General features: G+C 43.3%; 1 protein-coding gene across 2 annotated transcripts in view; it reads left to right on the top strand.

Annotated features, from left to right (window-relative positions):
* Window positions 1-16,190, top strand: part of MBP (myelin basic protein) — an 831,359-nt gene extending 815,169 nt beyond the window's left edge. For both annotated transcript variants that reach the window (XM_069218837.1, XM_069218836.1), the window contains 2 exons: window positions 2,170-2,301; window positions 14,445-16,190. In XM_069218837.1, coding sequence (XP_069074938.1) covers window positions 2,170-2,301; window positions 14,445-14,489 — 177 coding nt within the window. In that variant the 3' untranslated portion in view covers window positions 14,490-16,190. The remainder of the gene's footprint in view (window positions 1-2,169; window positions 2,302-14,444) is intronic.
* The last annotated feature ends 706 nt before the right edge of the window (window positions 16,191-16,896 follow it).

The following is a 16,896-nucleotide window of genomic DNA, read 5'->3' as shown; positions in this document are numbered from 1 at the left end:
GCCTGTTCATGGCGGCTCAGTCTGCTTCACATTGTTTTATTTGTATAGCATTCACAAAAAAGGGGGCCCATTAATGTGGCGCTCCGAGAAGGTTGGGATTGAAAAGTAGAGCACCTCTGTGTCTGTATCCATAATCTTCTCAATGCATCTTGTTTTCATCCAGCATGAATGTAAAGGTCGACAACAGCCCTGGCAGATTTTTTATACATCCCGCACAGGATCCATGCCTGCTCTGTGGTCGCAGGCTCAAAAGCATATAGAATGTGAACAGCACACATTTTTTTCATTATTATTTTTGTACACAGCTAGCATCTAATTTCATTAAGGTTGATAAAACAGGCCACTCAACCAGTGAGTCAAGGGATTATTTTAGTTAAAGCATCACTTACAGGGCAGAAATAGCAATATGAACCAACAAAATGGCCATCCATCCAGCCAACCATCAAGTTTGCAATGTTTCTGTTTTTTAGGAATAGGTGAGGACATCCTTTTCTCTTATGTACACAGTACATATGGAATGCATGACACCTAGTCTCTCATTGTGTCTCAAAGCTTCAGAATATGGCAGTAGTCTACAACAGTACGAGTCCTACGGAGAGCTATGGGGCCGAAGCCAAGTCACATTATAGCTCATGTCCCAAGATAGTCCAACCTCACAGTTAATTATGGAAATGTGGAATTGGTATATGTAAAAGAACATCTAGAGAAGCTAGCGTCTTGCATGTCCTTCTTTTGGGATCTTTTGGCTTGAGGGCCTTGCAGCCCCAAAGGAGGAAAAAAACCTATGTGTAAACTTTTATGATCCTTTTGGGCCAGGTGCCATTCTCCTTTAGCTCTCAAGATCTACACTTTCTGTATCGTTTGAGGAACCAATAAATCTTCAGTCTGACATGGTAACCTTAGGATCCCTGGCCTCTCAGATGGTCTTCAAACTCCTCGCTTCCTGTCAGGTACTTCTCCATGGAGTCACGGTTCCAGCCCTTAAAAGCTTGGCTTTGTAGTCGACTTCATTGGAACTCAGTTGGCACTCTTCCAGCTTTTGGAAGATTTACTATTGTGTTTTACTCCCACTCAGCCTTTGGATTTGTGGTTATGATGTTACCAAAATATTGTAATATTGCTCTTGTTACTTGGCAGTTAATATATTTTAGTATTAACAAGTTTCTGCGCATGTATGGTTTGTACCTAAGTACCCCCGGCTACTGCAATAATTCATGTAGTAGACTCATATCGAAAATTCATGAGAGCTCTCATTTTGAATTAACTGTGATAGTGAAGCCTTCGTTTCTCTATAAGAAATAATAGAACATCCTTCTCTCTGATTTATGCCGACCGAGGTCGGCAATGTCAGAAGGACTGATGGATGCACAGGACAGGGCTGAAAAATGATTGGCAGTAATTTTCTTTCCTACTAAAAAGCGACCGTTTTTCCTACATGATCCTGGCGTTATGAACATTCAGCTTTTCTTTGCCCTCTAATTGAAGTTTATTTTGGGTTTTTTCTCGTTTCTTCCAGATTTTCCCAAACAGAAGGTAACAAATTTATTTCCACAGGTGGTTCTATTTTGCTTCTTCAGGGGAAAAAACACAATTTAATATCAGATTGACTCTGCAGACTGAATTATGTTCTTACTTAGCTTCTTTGCCGCATCAAATTAGTGCTTTTTTTATTTCAGCTTCGATGACGGTTTCCTCAGTAAACAAAGTAAAAGCAATCCACCGAGTCATTGAACCACAAATGCATTTTTTTGCAGCACAGTCTAGGCACAACGACATTCAAGTGCTTTAGATGTGCACCTGATTAAATCATTAATATTTTTTTTAGGCACAGGGAGATTGTGAGGTGCTCCGAAACACATGAGGTTGAGCCGTGTACGGGACTCATACCTGTCTCCCGGGTTCCAAAGACAGCAGCTCTGGCCGTTAGGCCTCATCTCTGCCCTTTGTAAAGGGTCCTCGCGCTCTCCCCAGGATAGTGCCTGTGACTACTCTGCCGCCAGCATTGATTTTCCTGGTGCGTCCCAGATTTTGCACAATTTGCCACTATGAGCAGCAGTAACGAATAGATGCTGATGTCGTGTTCTTTACCCCTTAGGAACATGTTAGGGTTTCAAAATATCAGTCATTATCAATAAGGATTCTTGTAAATTCCTCTTTCTGTCTTTGCAGGGGGCCGAAGGGCAGAAGCCTAGCCATGGATCATGGCCAAGATCATCGGACCACCACTACAAGTCGTCCCATAAGGGGTATAAGGACTCACACAGGGAGGGGCAAGGGACCCTCTCCAAGATCTTCAAGCTGGTATGTGACATACTGTAGACTGTTATTTTATATTTAAGTGGCGTAAAGCATTTCCCATGCAGTTGTTGTGTGCCTTGTCAGTGTTGTGCTAAATGTTTTGAGCGGTCTATAACTGTGCACCACTGAAATAGAATGTAACCTGATAATGCAGCATTACTGACTACTGTGCAAGTCAATAATGCTAGTTAGTGGTTCTCATTCGATTATGGCGATGAGCCGCAGGCTTGGTTGCATTGGGTAGGCAGGAGATTATAATGAAAAAATGTTAGTTTCAAGCAGGTCAATAATGCTAGTTATTGTTCCTTACTTCACTTATGTATGGAAAAGGTTAGCAAAAGATAACAACTAGCTCTTCGGATCAGCTCCAAGGTTAACTAATGCCGTTAGCATATAAATCTACACACACTGCCACCCCAGCCCTTCTTCCTGCATCTCTAAAAAGTAACTTGTACATTGCCAGGAAGCTTCTACAGATGCCCTATTTTGGGACAGCTGTCAGAGCACAAGATTTGAGGTCCTGCTTAAATAACCCAATTAGTGTTCCAATATTGCCTGCTATATGACCCAGTAACTGCCTGCCCCAGACTCTTTGCCTCAGTCGAAGACGAAATCCAGTGACTGTTTAAAAGCGAATACATCTCCCTTTGCAGGCTTTGACGGTATTATATTGTGAAAGCAACATTTATAAATAAAAAACTATTTCTCGAGTATCGGGGAGAAGGGTGATTTGACTCAGTACAATATCTGGGCATTGCAGGTTCGAAAACGTTTCAGGAGCGGTATGTGCAGTGTTTAATTTGCAAACAAAATTGGGGGTTATTTACAAGCCTCTGTGCGCCGCCCGAACATCACTTTTAGTGACTGTCCAGGGGAGCTCACTTCTGGGCCGCATGTACAAGGCCATGTAAATCCACGCTGCGTGGCTTTTCATGGCCTTGTAGAAATGGACTGAGGCAACCCAGCAAGAGTCACACTGCATTGGCTCACCTTGCGATAGGGAGGCATGCCATGGGAGTTACAGTGGGTGTTCCCATGTAACACCCATGGGATTTGACACATTCTAACTTTTCTGAGATTTCATAAACCTGGGAATGTGTTTAAAGCCTACGCCAAGGGAGGAGCAACAAGGAGAAATACCTTTATTTCTCCTTGTTTTTCCTTTCTATGTGTGCTGCATTCTGATGCACACATAGAAAGAGGAAAGCACCTCTTCTGATTGGCTTTTGTGCAGGAAGGTGTCCCTTCCTGTACAAAAACAATCATCCTTGCAATGCATACACCCTTGCACCATAGTGGAAGGATGCCTGCGTTGGTGCATGACAGCCCATTGTGCGCCAGCGCAGGGGAAAAGGAGAGGAATGTGCCGTATCTCATGCCCTTTTCTTTTGACGCAGGATAGGGCAGCAAGAATCCTTACGGCGCTGCCCTGCGCCAAAACCTCGGAAATGAGACCCCAAGTCACATGGCCTAAGGTTTTCCATTTCTTGTGCTATTATTGAATGATGTGCTTAATGCCAAGGCTGCATACACTTGACTCCACTTCAAGTGTCGTTAATCCACCTGCAGAACTCTTATAGGTTCCTGCTTTCTCCGTCTGTCAGTTTTTCCGTTGTTCTCTTCCACCTTCTTTCTTCCTTTTGTGTTTTTTACTCTCTTGCTCCAGGCAAAGGCTGAGCAGGGGCGTAGCTTAGGGGGTGGAGGGTGGGGTGTTACACACGCCTAAAAAAATTATTTTGTGATAAATAATTGGGTGCAGGTGCTTTCAGTTAGATATGATATGGTGTCTGTCGGATTTCACCTGGAATTTTTAAACACAGACAAAAAGGGACACTTTTGCACTCTCTGTTTTGAAAGACTTCAAAAATATTGGCTATTTCACAAAATAATGCACTTTCTCTCACTTAGTACACCCACCAATCTGCATTCCTCTCCCTTTTGGGGGCTGCTTAAACCGCTGTCGTGCGACTTGCTTGGCTGTGATGTATTTCAACATCATGTGCAGCATAATTGTCGGGAAATCTGAAGCTCACACCCCTTAATCATACTGACCAAGCTACGCTCCTGTGTCTGATGAGGTTAAAACACAAAACAAACAAAAAACTACCGGTCCCCAAAAATGAGTGCCAGTTGGCCCACCTGCAACCACCAGCCCAAATGAAACATTGGCCCTGTGGGTCCTTGCTTGAAAACAGAAAGTGCCTGCAATGAACAACTGCCCACGCATTGCCTTGTCCACTAGTTGTACATAAATGTAAATATCCATTGTTCGCTTTTGAACAGCTTCCTTCTTGATTTGGATTAATTTGCGACTCAGAGTAGCTTTGCTGTTTCAGCGTCTGCCGCCTCCACGTGCCAGCAATGGGAAAGAGGCGCATTTGTTGATATCATTTACCAGGCCAGGTTCCTGACACATCTGTACGAGCGGGTACTCGCGTGACAAACACTGCACCTCCATAAGAATTAAGCATTTAGGGCCAAGTGAACACAGACGCGGGCTGCAGGAGAAGATAAAATGACTGAGCACATTTTTGACGCTCACTTTCGCTCCAGTCACCGCCTCCCAGGTGATCTACTCTGGGAGCACTGCTCGCTCGCTCGGTGGTTTCCGGGGCTGCCAGGAACGCAGAGAAGCAGTGACAGGGCAGGGTGGGAGCCATGTGGAGACAGAAACGCTGTTGCTCTGGAGTACTATGGCTGCCACGCTCCGGTTGCCGGCGGCAAGGCTGCCAAAGGCCTCCTTAGATACGTTCATTGGTGACGAGCAGTTGTTCTAGCATAGGAAGGCACACCCCGTGCTTTCAATCCCAGCACAGTTCCATCGCCTCTAATGCCTCTAGGTTAAGAAAACTAAAAGACATGACTCATTTTTAAAGGAAATTAGCGACATCCAGATGCCCACATGCAAAAGTCTGTTCGAAGGTAATTCTTTCTCGTTCGTATGATTCGTCCGGCCTTTGAGTACTCAAACGCGGTGAGAGCTGTTCACACTGGCTTTCTTACTGGTGAAGATGTCTGTCTAGCTGGTGCAATGCTGCCCCCTCGCCGCCAAAAAGGGAACGAAGGGACATAGCTGCTCCTGTGCTTGGGGCTCATGCACGGAATTCGCTCGCTAGACCATACACAAACAAGCATTTGCAATGCAATGGGTGTCGCGTTTGCTCGAGTTAGAGCTATTGCCGTTGTAATTTCCTAACGAGACTTATCATTGACACATACATTGAAAATGACAAATAAAACAGTTGACATAAGCGAGCCGATTCAAATCACCACGGCAGCCATGAGCATGAGCACAAAGGAGACACGAAAGGGAAAAGAAGTTTGCTTGCAGTCAAACTCATCGGTAAAAATGTAATTATCAATGTAACAGAACGATGGGCAAGGAGGTAACAACACTGCCCCAAGGAGGGACAAACGTAAAGCATAAAGCATTTACTAATGATAGCAAAGGATTTTTGAAAGGCAAGCCCATGGACAAGTGATAGTGATGGGCGTTCGGTGGGTGTGATTAAAAGCACACAGATAGATGACAACAGGCCAGAGCGCTTGCGCACTCAACCTACAAAGATAAAATGTATCATTCATGTAGCACAAACTGGAACCCGAATTCTCCTGGAGCATAACTAACTAATTTTATGTTTATGCAACTCAAGGAACTAATTTGACTAACTCACTGGCAGAATGTAAAGCCAACATTGGCCCCAACATTTTATACCTTTGATCTGCCTGTTATACAAATAACATCTGATCAGTGACTGCTCAACCCACAGAGCTATTTTGACCACGAAAGTGAATGAAATGTTGTTTGAGGAGACTAGTACATTTCAGTACAACAAATTGACATAGAGGCAGTAAATTTAGAAGTTTAGGAGCAGGTTTACTAAGATCTGAAGCAACACAGCAACCAAAGTTGCTGCACAGTGCTGCGTCAAATGGAGAGAGTGAACATGGCTATATTTAATAAGATCTAGCGCTTCTTCTCTATCCTCCTGCGCTGCTGCAGTTTTGGCTGACTTGAGCCACAGATGCACCCTAGCACCAGAGTGTAAGGAGGTTTATGTGATGTGTAACATAGCTTTTGTACTCGAAGGGTGCCTTTCAAGTACATAATACTATGTTTAGTCATATTTTAGTACATTTTCAAGATTGTTTGTGTCCTGTACAGTACAGCAGGCATGCAAAGTTGGAAAAGTTTAAAAAAAAGAAAACTTTTATCCAACGTTGCTCCTACCTCAAGGAGGCATCATTTTTTTTTTTTTTTACCAAACCCATGTCTACTAATGTTAGTAGATAGGGATTTGGATCAAAACCTAAGGATGCTTGCATGGGAATGCACATGTACCATGTATGACATTCATTTGACCCAAAGTAGTACAGAGCTCTACTTATGGTTACTTTAGGGCTGTTTTCCAGTACTCAATAAGGTTTCCGCTGGAAAGTTAATACCTAATCTATACTTTGCTCCAGTTTGCATCACTATTTTGATGCAAACCCAGTGCAAAGTGTAAGTAAATTTGGGCCTTGCTTTCTGTGCAAAGGTAATTTTTTGAACCCTTTCAAATCTTTATGATACTGCAGCCTTACCTGCTACTTTTTCAATCCAGTTTAGCCAAACACCTCTCAACAATTTGAGTCTCTAAAGTGTGTGAGATGAAGTGATTTTGGTGGGTGGTTGTGAGATGAAACATTTGTTTTGGGGACAGTGAGAAACAGTCTTTATTTGCATGGTTTTATAAACCACAAACTTGGTCCATGGGCATCAGAGTGCTTTACAAGAGAAGCAGACGTAAAACATTTTTAGGTATATGGAGATTAGAGGCCATATTTACAAGGCCATTTGCGCAGCCAGAACCTCACTTTTAGTGATGGTCCAGCAGTGCACACTGCATGGCCATATTTACAAGGCCACCTAAAGCCACCCTTGGGGGTCTTCAGGGCCTTATAAATGCAGGCACCTGGGCACCATCGTGCAAGGGTGCATGCGTTGTAGTCAGGATTATTCTTATGCAGGAAGGCACACCTTCCTGCATAAAAGCAATCCTCAGAGCCATTTTCCTCTTTCTAAGTGTGCTGCTAGAAAAAGTAAACAAAGAGGAGAAATGAAGATATTTCTCCTTGTTGCCGCACTGAGGGGAAGGTGTGCAATTCTGACGCATTCCCAGGTTTTACCATTCTCGGTAAAACTGGGAGTTTGCTAGAATACATTGGTGGATGCTTGGGAACACCCAAGCTCTACCCACGCTCCACCCATGTACCGCCCTCACCACTAAGTGTAAGACAAGGCAGTGACTTGCATTGCCTTGAGTTACAATGGATTTATCAAACCGCGCAGGGTGGCCTTGCTGGATTGATAAATCTCGTTGTAGGTTTTGCGCCCCCCGACACACCTTGCGTGGCACAGGGCGATGCTAAACCTATAATTAATATGCCTCTTTGTATTTTCTAAACCACTGAAAACCACAAAAAGCCGCTTTGCATGCCTTTGTAAAAAACAAAAATAATTTTGCTTCGCGGCGGCAATCTAAAAGTGATGCAACCCTGACACAAAAACATGGTAAACCTGCCCCATAGTACTAGTTCAGTTCTAATGAATTGCCCCTGCAGCAACCTTATTTTCACTTGACAGTCAAAACTACAATGGATTCCCACAAACCAACAGCTCCGTGCATGTTCAGAATTCAAGTTGGCAGTGCATTACCTGGTCAATGAGAAACTCCTGCCACCTTTAATGAAAATAGAAAGGAGGCCCTGGCAGCCCAGTAGAGACAGCTGAATGTATTGAGTGACTGCATTTGAACACGTTACCACCCTTCTAACCTGCCGTTACAGGTGGGGGACAGGGTTATTTTGTGTTAGATGGTTTAGGAGAAACGCTGAAGCCTTGTACATTGATATATTCACTTTCCTGCCACCCCGCCCTAAATTAAGCCCACGTGATTAAACCAGCGCTCAATTTGGAATGTCTATTAAACCGCGAAGAACCTGTATTATTAAAAACCAAGTCAAATCCCTGCTGAGGGCGGCTCGAGACTCGAACCGGTTACCCACGGGGTTAAGGTATGGTTCTGTTCCGACGTTTCAGGCCGCTTTGATCGGTTTATTCAATCTGCAGTGTCTATAGGTTCATGGCGGAGGGTGGGGGGGGGGGGGGGGGGAGAGGGGACGGGTTACTCCGTCCACCCCCCCCCCCCCCCCCCCATACAAGGCAAAATGAAAAACAAAGCAATATTTGCCTGACCAGTACAGAGAGCGCAACTAAGAAAAACTCGCTCAATATTGCTCTAGCATCCACACGCTTGCATCTGAAGTCCATCCGTGCAACCCAGCAAAAATATTGAGGATCCACTTAACGGAGCAGATAAATTGGATTTAACGAATAGGGATCTGTCGAGGGGACATTTCCTAGAAGTTATTGATCGGCACGAAGACTGAGGGAAATAAACAACAAGAAGCGATGTTTTCACTGAAACACGCGTTGTTATGGTGATGCCTTTTGGCGGGTTCGCCATGGTAGTGGCCTCTGTGGCGAGAGACGAGAGACCGGAGCCCGCCCCTTCGTCCGCCAGCAACAAGTATGTGATGCACTATATCCCTGGTGATAAGGGCACTCAGACTCAGTCCGTAGCCTATGAACTTTGTGACCCCCTGGTCTTAACCACGGGTTGGCTCGCATATGGTTACTTCTAGCCCGCATCTGTTTTATATTTGTTGCAAACGAAGAGTTTGTTAAATGCAAGACTGCAATGTCAAAATGTCAGCTTCGGCATAGAAGAATATGCTGTTTTGACTCTACGTAGGAGCTAAGTGTTTTCCGTTTTTCATTTGTGAACTTCATCCGCAAGGAGAGCTGGAATATTTATGCGACGAGCTAGAAGCAACACGCAGCAATGGATGACACTAGTTAAGCAATGTCTCATTTTAGTGCCACAGATGCATCAGAATGTTCTGACGTATCTGTGGTCACTGTGCGCCACGGAGCTCTGTATCGTAAATACAGTCCTACAATGGCATCATTAGTGGGGCCCAGGGCAGCATAAAAAATCTGACACATAGCTGCAATGCATCAGATTCTTGTGAATAAGCCCCTTAGGTCCATACGTATGATAAACGCAGTTGTGCGTCAAAATAGTTAACACCGCATAACGACGTTTCTCAGCAGCATGGCTGCGACATATTTATGAAATGGAGCACCATGGCTCTGAGAAAAGGCTAGTGTCATAAAAAAATGGCACTAGCCGGTAATGGATTGAGATGCGAAAAATGGCACCAGTAGGCAAAAAATGACAGTAGCCTGATTAGCGGCACAAAGTCTGCCACTAGTCACAGTCACTAGGACAGACAAGCAGCCAAAAAATTACACCTGTCCAAGAATAGACTGGAGACAGTACAAAAGCAATAATGTCTAACATAGGGGACCAGTCTACCCAGGACAACGCCAACAGCAACAGTGGCAGCCAGGGGGCCTCTTGTAAGAGGCCCCCAGTGGAACACTACAGTCAACGATGTATACTTACAGAGAGGATGGGCTCCCTTCACTTGCAATGTCTCTGTGGTGTGGGTGGTGTTGATGCTCGGGTTGGGTGGGCCTCTCGGTGCCCAAAATAGTGACACTGTGGTGGACTCCAAGGTGTTTACAATGTGGTTCCCCATGTACCTGTGCTGAATGTCACTTTAACGCCTGGTCTGAACACGTGTTAAATGTTGACGCAATCCAGTGTTGGCTCAGTTTTTCCTAGGCACTTGTATTTTATCACCTGGCTCATAAATATAGTGCTAGCCACCTAGCGTCACTTTTTAGGAGTGAACACCTACCTTGCATATCATTGCTGTTAAACTATGCAAGATTGGGTGACGCTCCCCAAAAAATTATGCAAGGCTAGATTTCTTTCTCTACACTGGTCTAGCCACAAAATATAAATATGGCCTTAGGTTAGCTCCACTTTTGCATCAAAAATAATGGCACAAAGGTGGTACAAACGTTTGTTAAATATGAGCCTTAGTCTTTAGTTTAGTTTAGTCTTAGTCAGTGCCCTTGGAAGATCTTCATTGGTGTACGAGGCTAGCCCAACAACGATGACTTACTTGATCTGCTACGTTCACGCCAATCAGTACTCTACACTTCGATATATAATCGTTGCTCAAGCTGTATTAGTATCTGAGGTCCACCATCGAAGGCTAGCTGGGAAAGCTAATTTCACTTGATGCAACTGTAAACACAGATGTCCATCCTTTGGAGGACCTAATAAAAATGAGCACAACTGGGCAAGATTTCATGATGATGATGCCTTTTGTCTGAGGCCAATTAGTGCTAAAGCTAGAAGCTCTAAAGAACCAGGGCCTCATTTACAAGGCCCTAGCAGCACACTGCGCCACCGGAACATCATTTTTTTTGATGCTGCAGTGGCGGAGTGTGCCGGCCCATATTTATAAGGCCATGCAAAACCACTTTGCATGGCTTTTCATGGGCTTGTAAATATGGACCCCTGTCACCGTAACACTACGTGAAAGGGGCATTCCATGAGTGTTGCTGTGCATGTTGCCACGCAACACCCATGGAATCTGATGGAATCTGACACATTCCCAGATTTACAAATCTAGAAATGCGTTAGATTCCAACACCACCTCAGGTGTGGCGTTTAAGTGGTGCAACGGGGAGAAATAATATTATTTCTCCCCTTTTTTTCCAGAATGCAGCACAGATAGAAAGAGGAAAACACGATTAATGATTGTTTATATGCCGGAATGGAAGGTGTCCCTTCCTGCACATGAATAATCATCCCTGCAACGCAAGCACCATTGCGTCATGGTGCAAGGGTGCCTGCATTGGCACTAGGCAGCAATTTGTGCACCAGCGCAGGGGACAAGGACAGGAATGCGCCGCATTCCTGCCCTTTTGTTTTGACGCAGGGTGGCGCCGCAAAAAATCTTGCACTGCTGCCCTTCGCCAGAACGTAGTAAATGAGACTCCCCATTCGTACTTGATCAGCACTGGGTTTCTCTGACCATCTCTCTTTTGGGATTAGAGTGCTGCAGCCTCGTTTGAAGCACAAGAGGGCTGTCACAGGTTCTGCCTTGGATTTGCAGAGATTGCGCACCAGGCCTAGGATATAACCTATATCATAGGAAGGACACGCATTCATTGTAGTACTAGAGTTATAAAACGTGCCGGGCGCTGCAAGCCAACACACTCAACTTTGCAATTTTTCCTTGAAAGTAAAGCATGAATAATGGCACACACCTAATACCGGAAAATAGACTAACAGCCTAGCACTTTCCTATTCCTAACAGAACCGTGACGCATGTCTGGTCCCCACACACAATGTCATTTTATAGATATTAAATCCTAGGGGTGACGTTTAACAACTCCTGGAATTTCAGACATCTCTAAGAATCCTAATAAACGTTGTATTTCTACTTCCATTACACATTTGGGCCTAAAATGTCCAGCAAGCTTAGAGCTGTTGGCCAAAAACACAACTAGCAGAAAGTCGCTATCCCAACATCAGGTTAGTTGGGAGCAGTGCTTGAAATGGAAAAACAGAAGTGCAGGTACTCTGTACCAGATTACCTACTTATTTCCGAGAAGTGCCGGCACTCTCCAATTAAAATTAAAGCACCTCAATAAAAGCCCTTTTATAAGCAAGTCATCTTCACTACACTTCATGCAGCCACTAGCCCATTAACGGCAGAATTAGAGCACGGGGTTACACCGGTGCAGTGATATAATCTGAATATTGGAAAATGTAGTAGTACCCATGTCCGGGGAAGGGTTTGGCCGCTTTGGTGCTTCCAGCTGAGTGGAGGGAGAGGCACACATTTTGACCACATTAAACATGAGTGTGGCTAGGTTAGTGTCAAAACAAGGAAGGGCTGCAAAAATGTAGCTCTTCTAAGAAACCCAAATTACCTGGAGCATGAAGGAATATTAAAATAGGCCCTGTTGTCCACTCTTATCCATTACAGCTGTGATTCAGGCATACCGGCAAATGAATGCAAGGTATGTGCCTGTGCATTATTGTACGAAGGCCGTCTGTAGCTGAGGGGTCATTTGTTTTATTCCACTTACAGTGCAGATGTATGCCGACTGCCTTCGGCGCGCGCAATGTACAGCCCCAGCAAAGCGTCCGGATAACCTCATTATGGGCTTCAGCTCGAGCGACCACATTGCTATTGTACGCGAGGTGCCTAATTTCAAAGCATTAAAGTCTATTCAAAATTCTATTTATGGAAATCAAAGGCCAACCCTTTGAAGTGAAATAGAAAATGTGAAGGCTAGTGATGTGGCTGCGTGCATGGCCACTCTAGGTACATTTAAGCGAGTAAGGAGAGCTAGGCTTGAGCTTTATAGAAGAACCAACAGTCGCGATAAACAGGAAATTCGGTTTCCAGGCACCCACAAAAACTCACCTCTGGCCTCTTTCAAAGGCCCAACTGACAAGCATTCACTTCAGGTTATGTAATGGCGAGGTTGGCTCAGCCAATCAGAATGATGAGAATCCTGGCTCTAGCTACTCTTGGTTGCTTGTACCCTAAGCTGAGCCACAGTGATGAAGAGGGACACGAAGCAGGCAGGCATATTGGACCTGTTTATGATTTCTTATTTGGAAAGTACTAAGATGGATTTGATAAAAGTAGTCACAATTTGTGCACCGACTTCTACCGAATGTATTGGTATTTTGTAAACTCACCTACATACTAACCGGTTGTTTAAAAAAAATACAGGATTGTAGTGAGTCGCAATTCAACCTACCCCTTCATTATCATAAAGTAATGTTGAAAATTGCGATCCACTATAATTGGCCAAAATCACAAGGATGGTGGGCTGCTCCGGTTGGCAGAATAACATGTCTGTGCTTGCTTTTAAATAAAGCAATCTTGTCTGTTTTTTTTTACAAACTACAGTCTGGTTTCCTTAAAGGAAAATGGGGGCCGTTTGAGTAAAAAAATAAAACGTTATACAAACCTTTTTTTTTAGGAGAAGGCAGTGGTGTCACAGAGCACTCCCTACTCCTAAAAAGCATTTTTGTCAACATTTCCAAAGGGGTAGATTTCCCTTGGGGACCCATCTCCATTTGTGAATGTCTTACCACCTCCACTGAGTTGGTGGCAAAATATTAATGATTGCAACCGAATTTCAGTCCCAAAACATTAATACATACCATGAGAAATCCGTATTTGGAAGGAATGCCCTTAACACACCTCTTCCAAGTAGCAATCCCTAATGGTTTGTTACACTCATTTAACGATTTGGAAAACCTATGGAAGCAGAGGGTTTGCGAATGATATAACACTTTTCACGAAAGGCTGCTGGTTGTCTGGCAGTGTTAGTTATTGGGCATGAATAGCCTTATTGCTTACAAGCTGTCAAGTGTTACTAGCTCTTCCCATCACTGTGACCACTTACCATCGACTGTGGCCAATAATAGAGAAATAATGCTTAAATAACACTCAAAACAAGTAGCCAAGCATTGAGCATCATTTAATTTAAAAGTATAAGGCATAACAAACTGAATCTAGGATGTTTGACCAATTCAGAACACCATACATCAGCAATGCCCAGGGATCATAATTTCTATGTGCTGGCAGTGGTTGCATCTCACAGAATTCTCTTTTAAAGCGATGGCATTCTAACATGCATTAAATAAACATTTTCTATATTTCATATTAAAGTTCATCTGACATTGATTACTTTCATTAATTGTTTTTCCGGTGTCTGCTGCAACTAACGTGTTTAAATTAATGTGAAAAGGGTTGTTGAAGCCCCGCAGCCTTTGAAAATAGTGTGTAAATTGTATTAAGTTTTTCAAGCTAAAGAGAAAGAAAGGACTGCCCTCCTGTATTTCATTTGTAATTTCAATTTTTCCACTCTCCATCCACTCCTTATTTCTTTCCTTACATTTTACTATTTTTATGTTCTTTCTTGTTGTTCCTTTTCTTGTCTCTTTGTCTTTCTTATTGTTTTTCCTGTATCTGTCTTCTTATTTTTGTTTCTTCCTTACCTTTTTGTTTATCCTTTTTCTCTTTCTTACTTTCTCAGTCTTTTTTTACTCCCTATTTGCTGATCTCTTGCTTGTTTTTTAGATTAATTCTTTCTCTGCTCTACCACTGGTGTCTAAGAGTACATGCTTTTGGATTTTTCTTTGCAGGGCGGCAGGGATAGCAGATCCGGATCCCCCGTCGCTAGACGCTGAAGCTCTGCAATGTCTCCTGAAGATCCTGATGTACTCTGCCAAAGAGTATAGCGTGCCTACGCCACGCCAAATAATACTACTACTTGCAAGACTTACCTAGCTACTACCTTAACACCTGTTGAGTTGTGCGTGCAGTAGGATCATTTATCAAACTACGTTGGCGACCCCGGGCCAACACATTGAAAAGAGGAAAGAAAAACTCAATGCAGTTGAGAGCGCTGTCTTTATCAAGTTGTACAGCATTAACCCAGCAAGATGCTTCTGTTTATTTTCGTATATTCATAATCCCTGCTACATTAATGGGACGTTAAATGTAGAAGCCAACTCGCCCCAACATTACCTTAGTTGACAGACAACCAAAGATGCCCAAAACTGCTACATAACTAAGGCAGCCATGTTTGCAGTTCTGTAGCGAGGTAAACATTGTCAATTGTGCCATGCCGAAGGCCTGGTCGGCAAATTCTATTTTTTACTGTTGGTTTAAATTTTTTTAAGTTGGTCTGTTGGTTACCCCGCCTCTCTCTCACACGCATGAGCCTATTTGATTATTTTTGAACTTGGAAAAGACAGCAATGGATGGATTCATGTTAATAAAACAAAAGGGAAGGGTTGAATTCTTAGTATGTGATAAGCGGGTAAGGGTGGTTGTGGGATGGGAAGGGTCATGGGTGCGACAGAGATCTGTGGGGTCTCTGAGGCTTTGAGGCGACACAGCATCCTCGCAGTGTGACCCTTGAGGTTGGAGCATGGGCTTATGGGCAGGGAAAGGTAGAGAGAGGAGGAGATTCGTAAAACAGGGAATCCTCCACATTTACAAAAGGAGTTTCCTTCTGTGACCCCTGGGTGCAGCTGGTGGTGCACCCCAGATGCGGCCGCAACTGCGTCCACTCACTAGAATAACACGTCTTCACACCTAAAAGTAAAGGAAATCCTGCAGCTCATGTTAGAGTCTCTGCTTGTTTATCATGGAGCAGTGAAGTTAAAAAACATGAAATTAAAGCTAAAAAACCCAAACTCTTCACAATAGCTAAGACTAGTCACTCGCATCTGGTGGCATCATACATTTCCGTAGTAAACTACTGTGAACCTTTAACTGTTGTATTATGGTTGTCTTGTGAAAGTATATAAACACACTCATCGATTAGTATTAGAGGTCTAACTATTTATAAACCTACTAAGAAAATAAGCCATACGGCACTGGTGTGTCCAGCCATATGCACAAAACAAGCTCTTCTGAATTGCACTGTTTCTTAACTTAACTAGTCCTAAATTGAAACTTTCCTTAATGTTCCTTACCCTTCTTAGTTCTTTAAATGTGGTGTCTTTGTTTTATAGGGCAAGATCGTTTTTCCACATGACGCTCAAGAGCCATTTTTGGAAGTCGGCTTATATCTGTTTTAATTTTAAACAAGCTCTCTTTAAAATGATGTTTCTATGCAATGTGCACTAACCAAAGGAAAGGAGTGGGGAGTGGGTGAGAAAGTGTACTGAAAACAAGCCAAATACTGCCATTTCTTAAGCAATTCTGGATTCCATCACTTTGAAATGCATTTTTCAATATGTAGCCTTTTCCAGATATACACTGCTCTTTAATGTCTTAGTGAACGTCAATAAAACTTGTACTGTTCTTTGAAAATATAGAATACAGCTATCAAAGAAACAAGAATCATGACTGAATTAAAGTAATCACCTTTGAATGAACTTTGAATGAGTCCTTTTTATTTCACAAACTACTTCTATGCCCAAATTTACTGAAGTTTTGAACAGACTCTGGTGCAACACAAAAGATAGTGTATATTTTGCAAGTGCGCATACACATGTTAGCAAATGTTGGCCTTCAAGTGCAATAAATGATGATCAATAATGCTTTGACGGCATGATGAGGTTCAGTCTTGTAGATACTCAAGCATGGGATTTTCCAAATGTTCTGAACAAATACAGAAAGAGTCCTCTAATTAGTTTCCAAAAAGGATACATATCCTAATATATATGAGACCAGCTGTTAATAATACCAAACAGCATGTAGGTAATAACGGTATGAACCACCCTTCCCCCTACCATCACACACCTTAGTCATACTAACAAGGCAGGATGAGTGAAGTGCCTGCTATGTTACCCCAGTACATTTTCATACTGATAGTCACACAATAATTAATGGGGTTACTTTTGGAAAATATGGATGTTGAGGGAAGGGGAATGCTACAGTTAGAGTATGGCATTACTCCCCATGCTTCACAAGATAGGAGCACCTTAACAGAGGGTAGAAGGTATTTAGCTTTCAGATTCCCATATCATTAGTTCGTGAAAGATCAGTGGTAAAACCTCTAGACCTAGGGAGCCATTAGCGTTTGTTGGAAGGAAGCAGGGCATCTGGGGCCAATTATGAGTTCGGCAGTTGAACCACCCG

This window comes from Pleurodeles waltl, chromosome 2_1 (genome assembly GCF_031143425.1).
Source record: "Pleurodeles waltl isolate 20211129_DDA chromosome 2_1, aPleWal1.hap1.20221129, whole genome shotgun sequence".
In the NCBI taxonomy this organism is placed as follows: domain Eukaryota; kingdom Metazoa; phylum Chordata; class Amphibia; order Caudata; family Salamandridae; genus Pleurodeles; species Pleurodeles waltl.
Note: the sequence above shows the minus strand (reverse complement) of the source record. Positions and strands in the feature narration are given on the sequence as shown.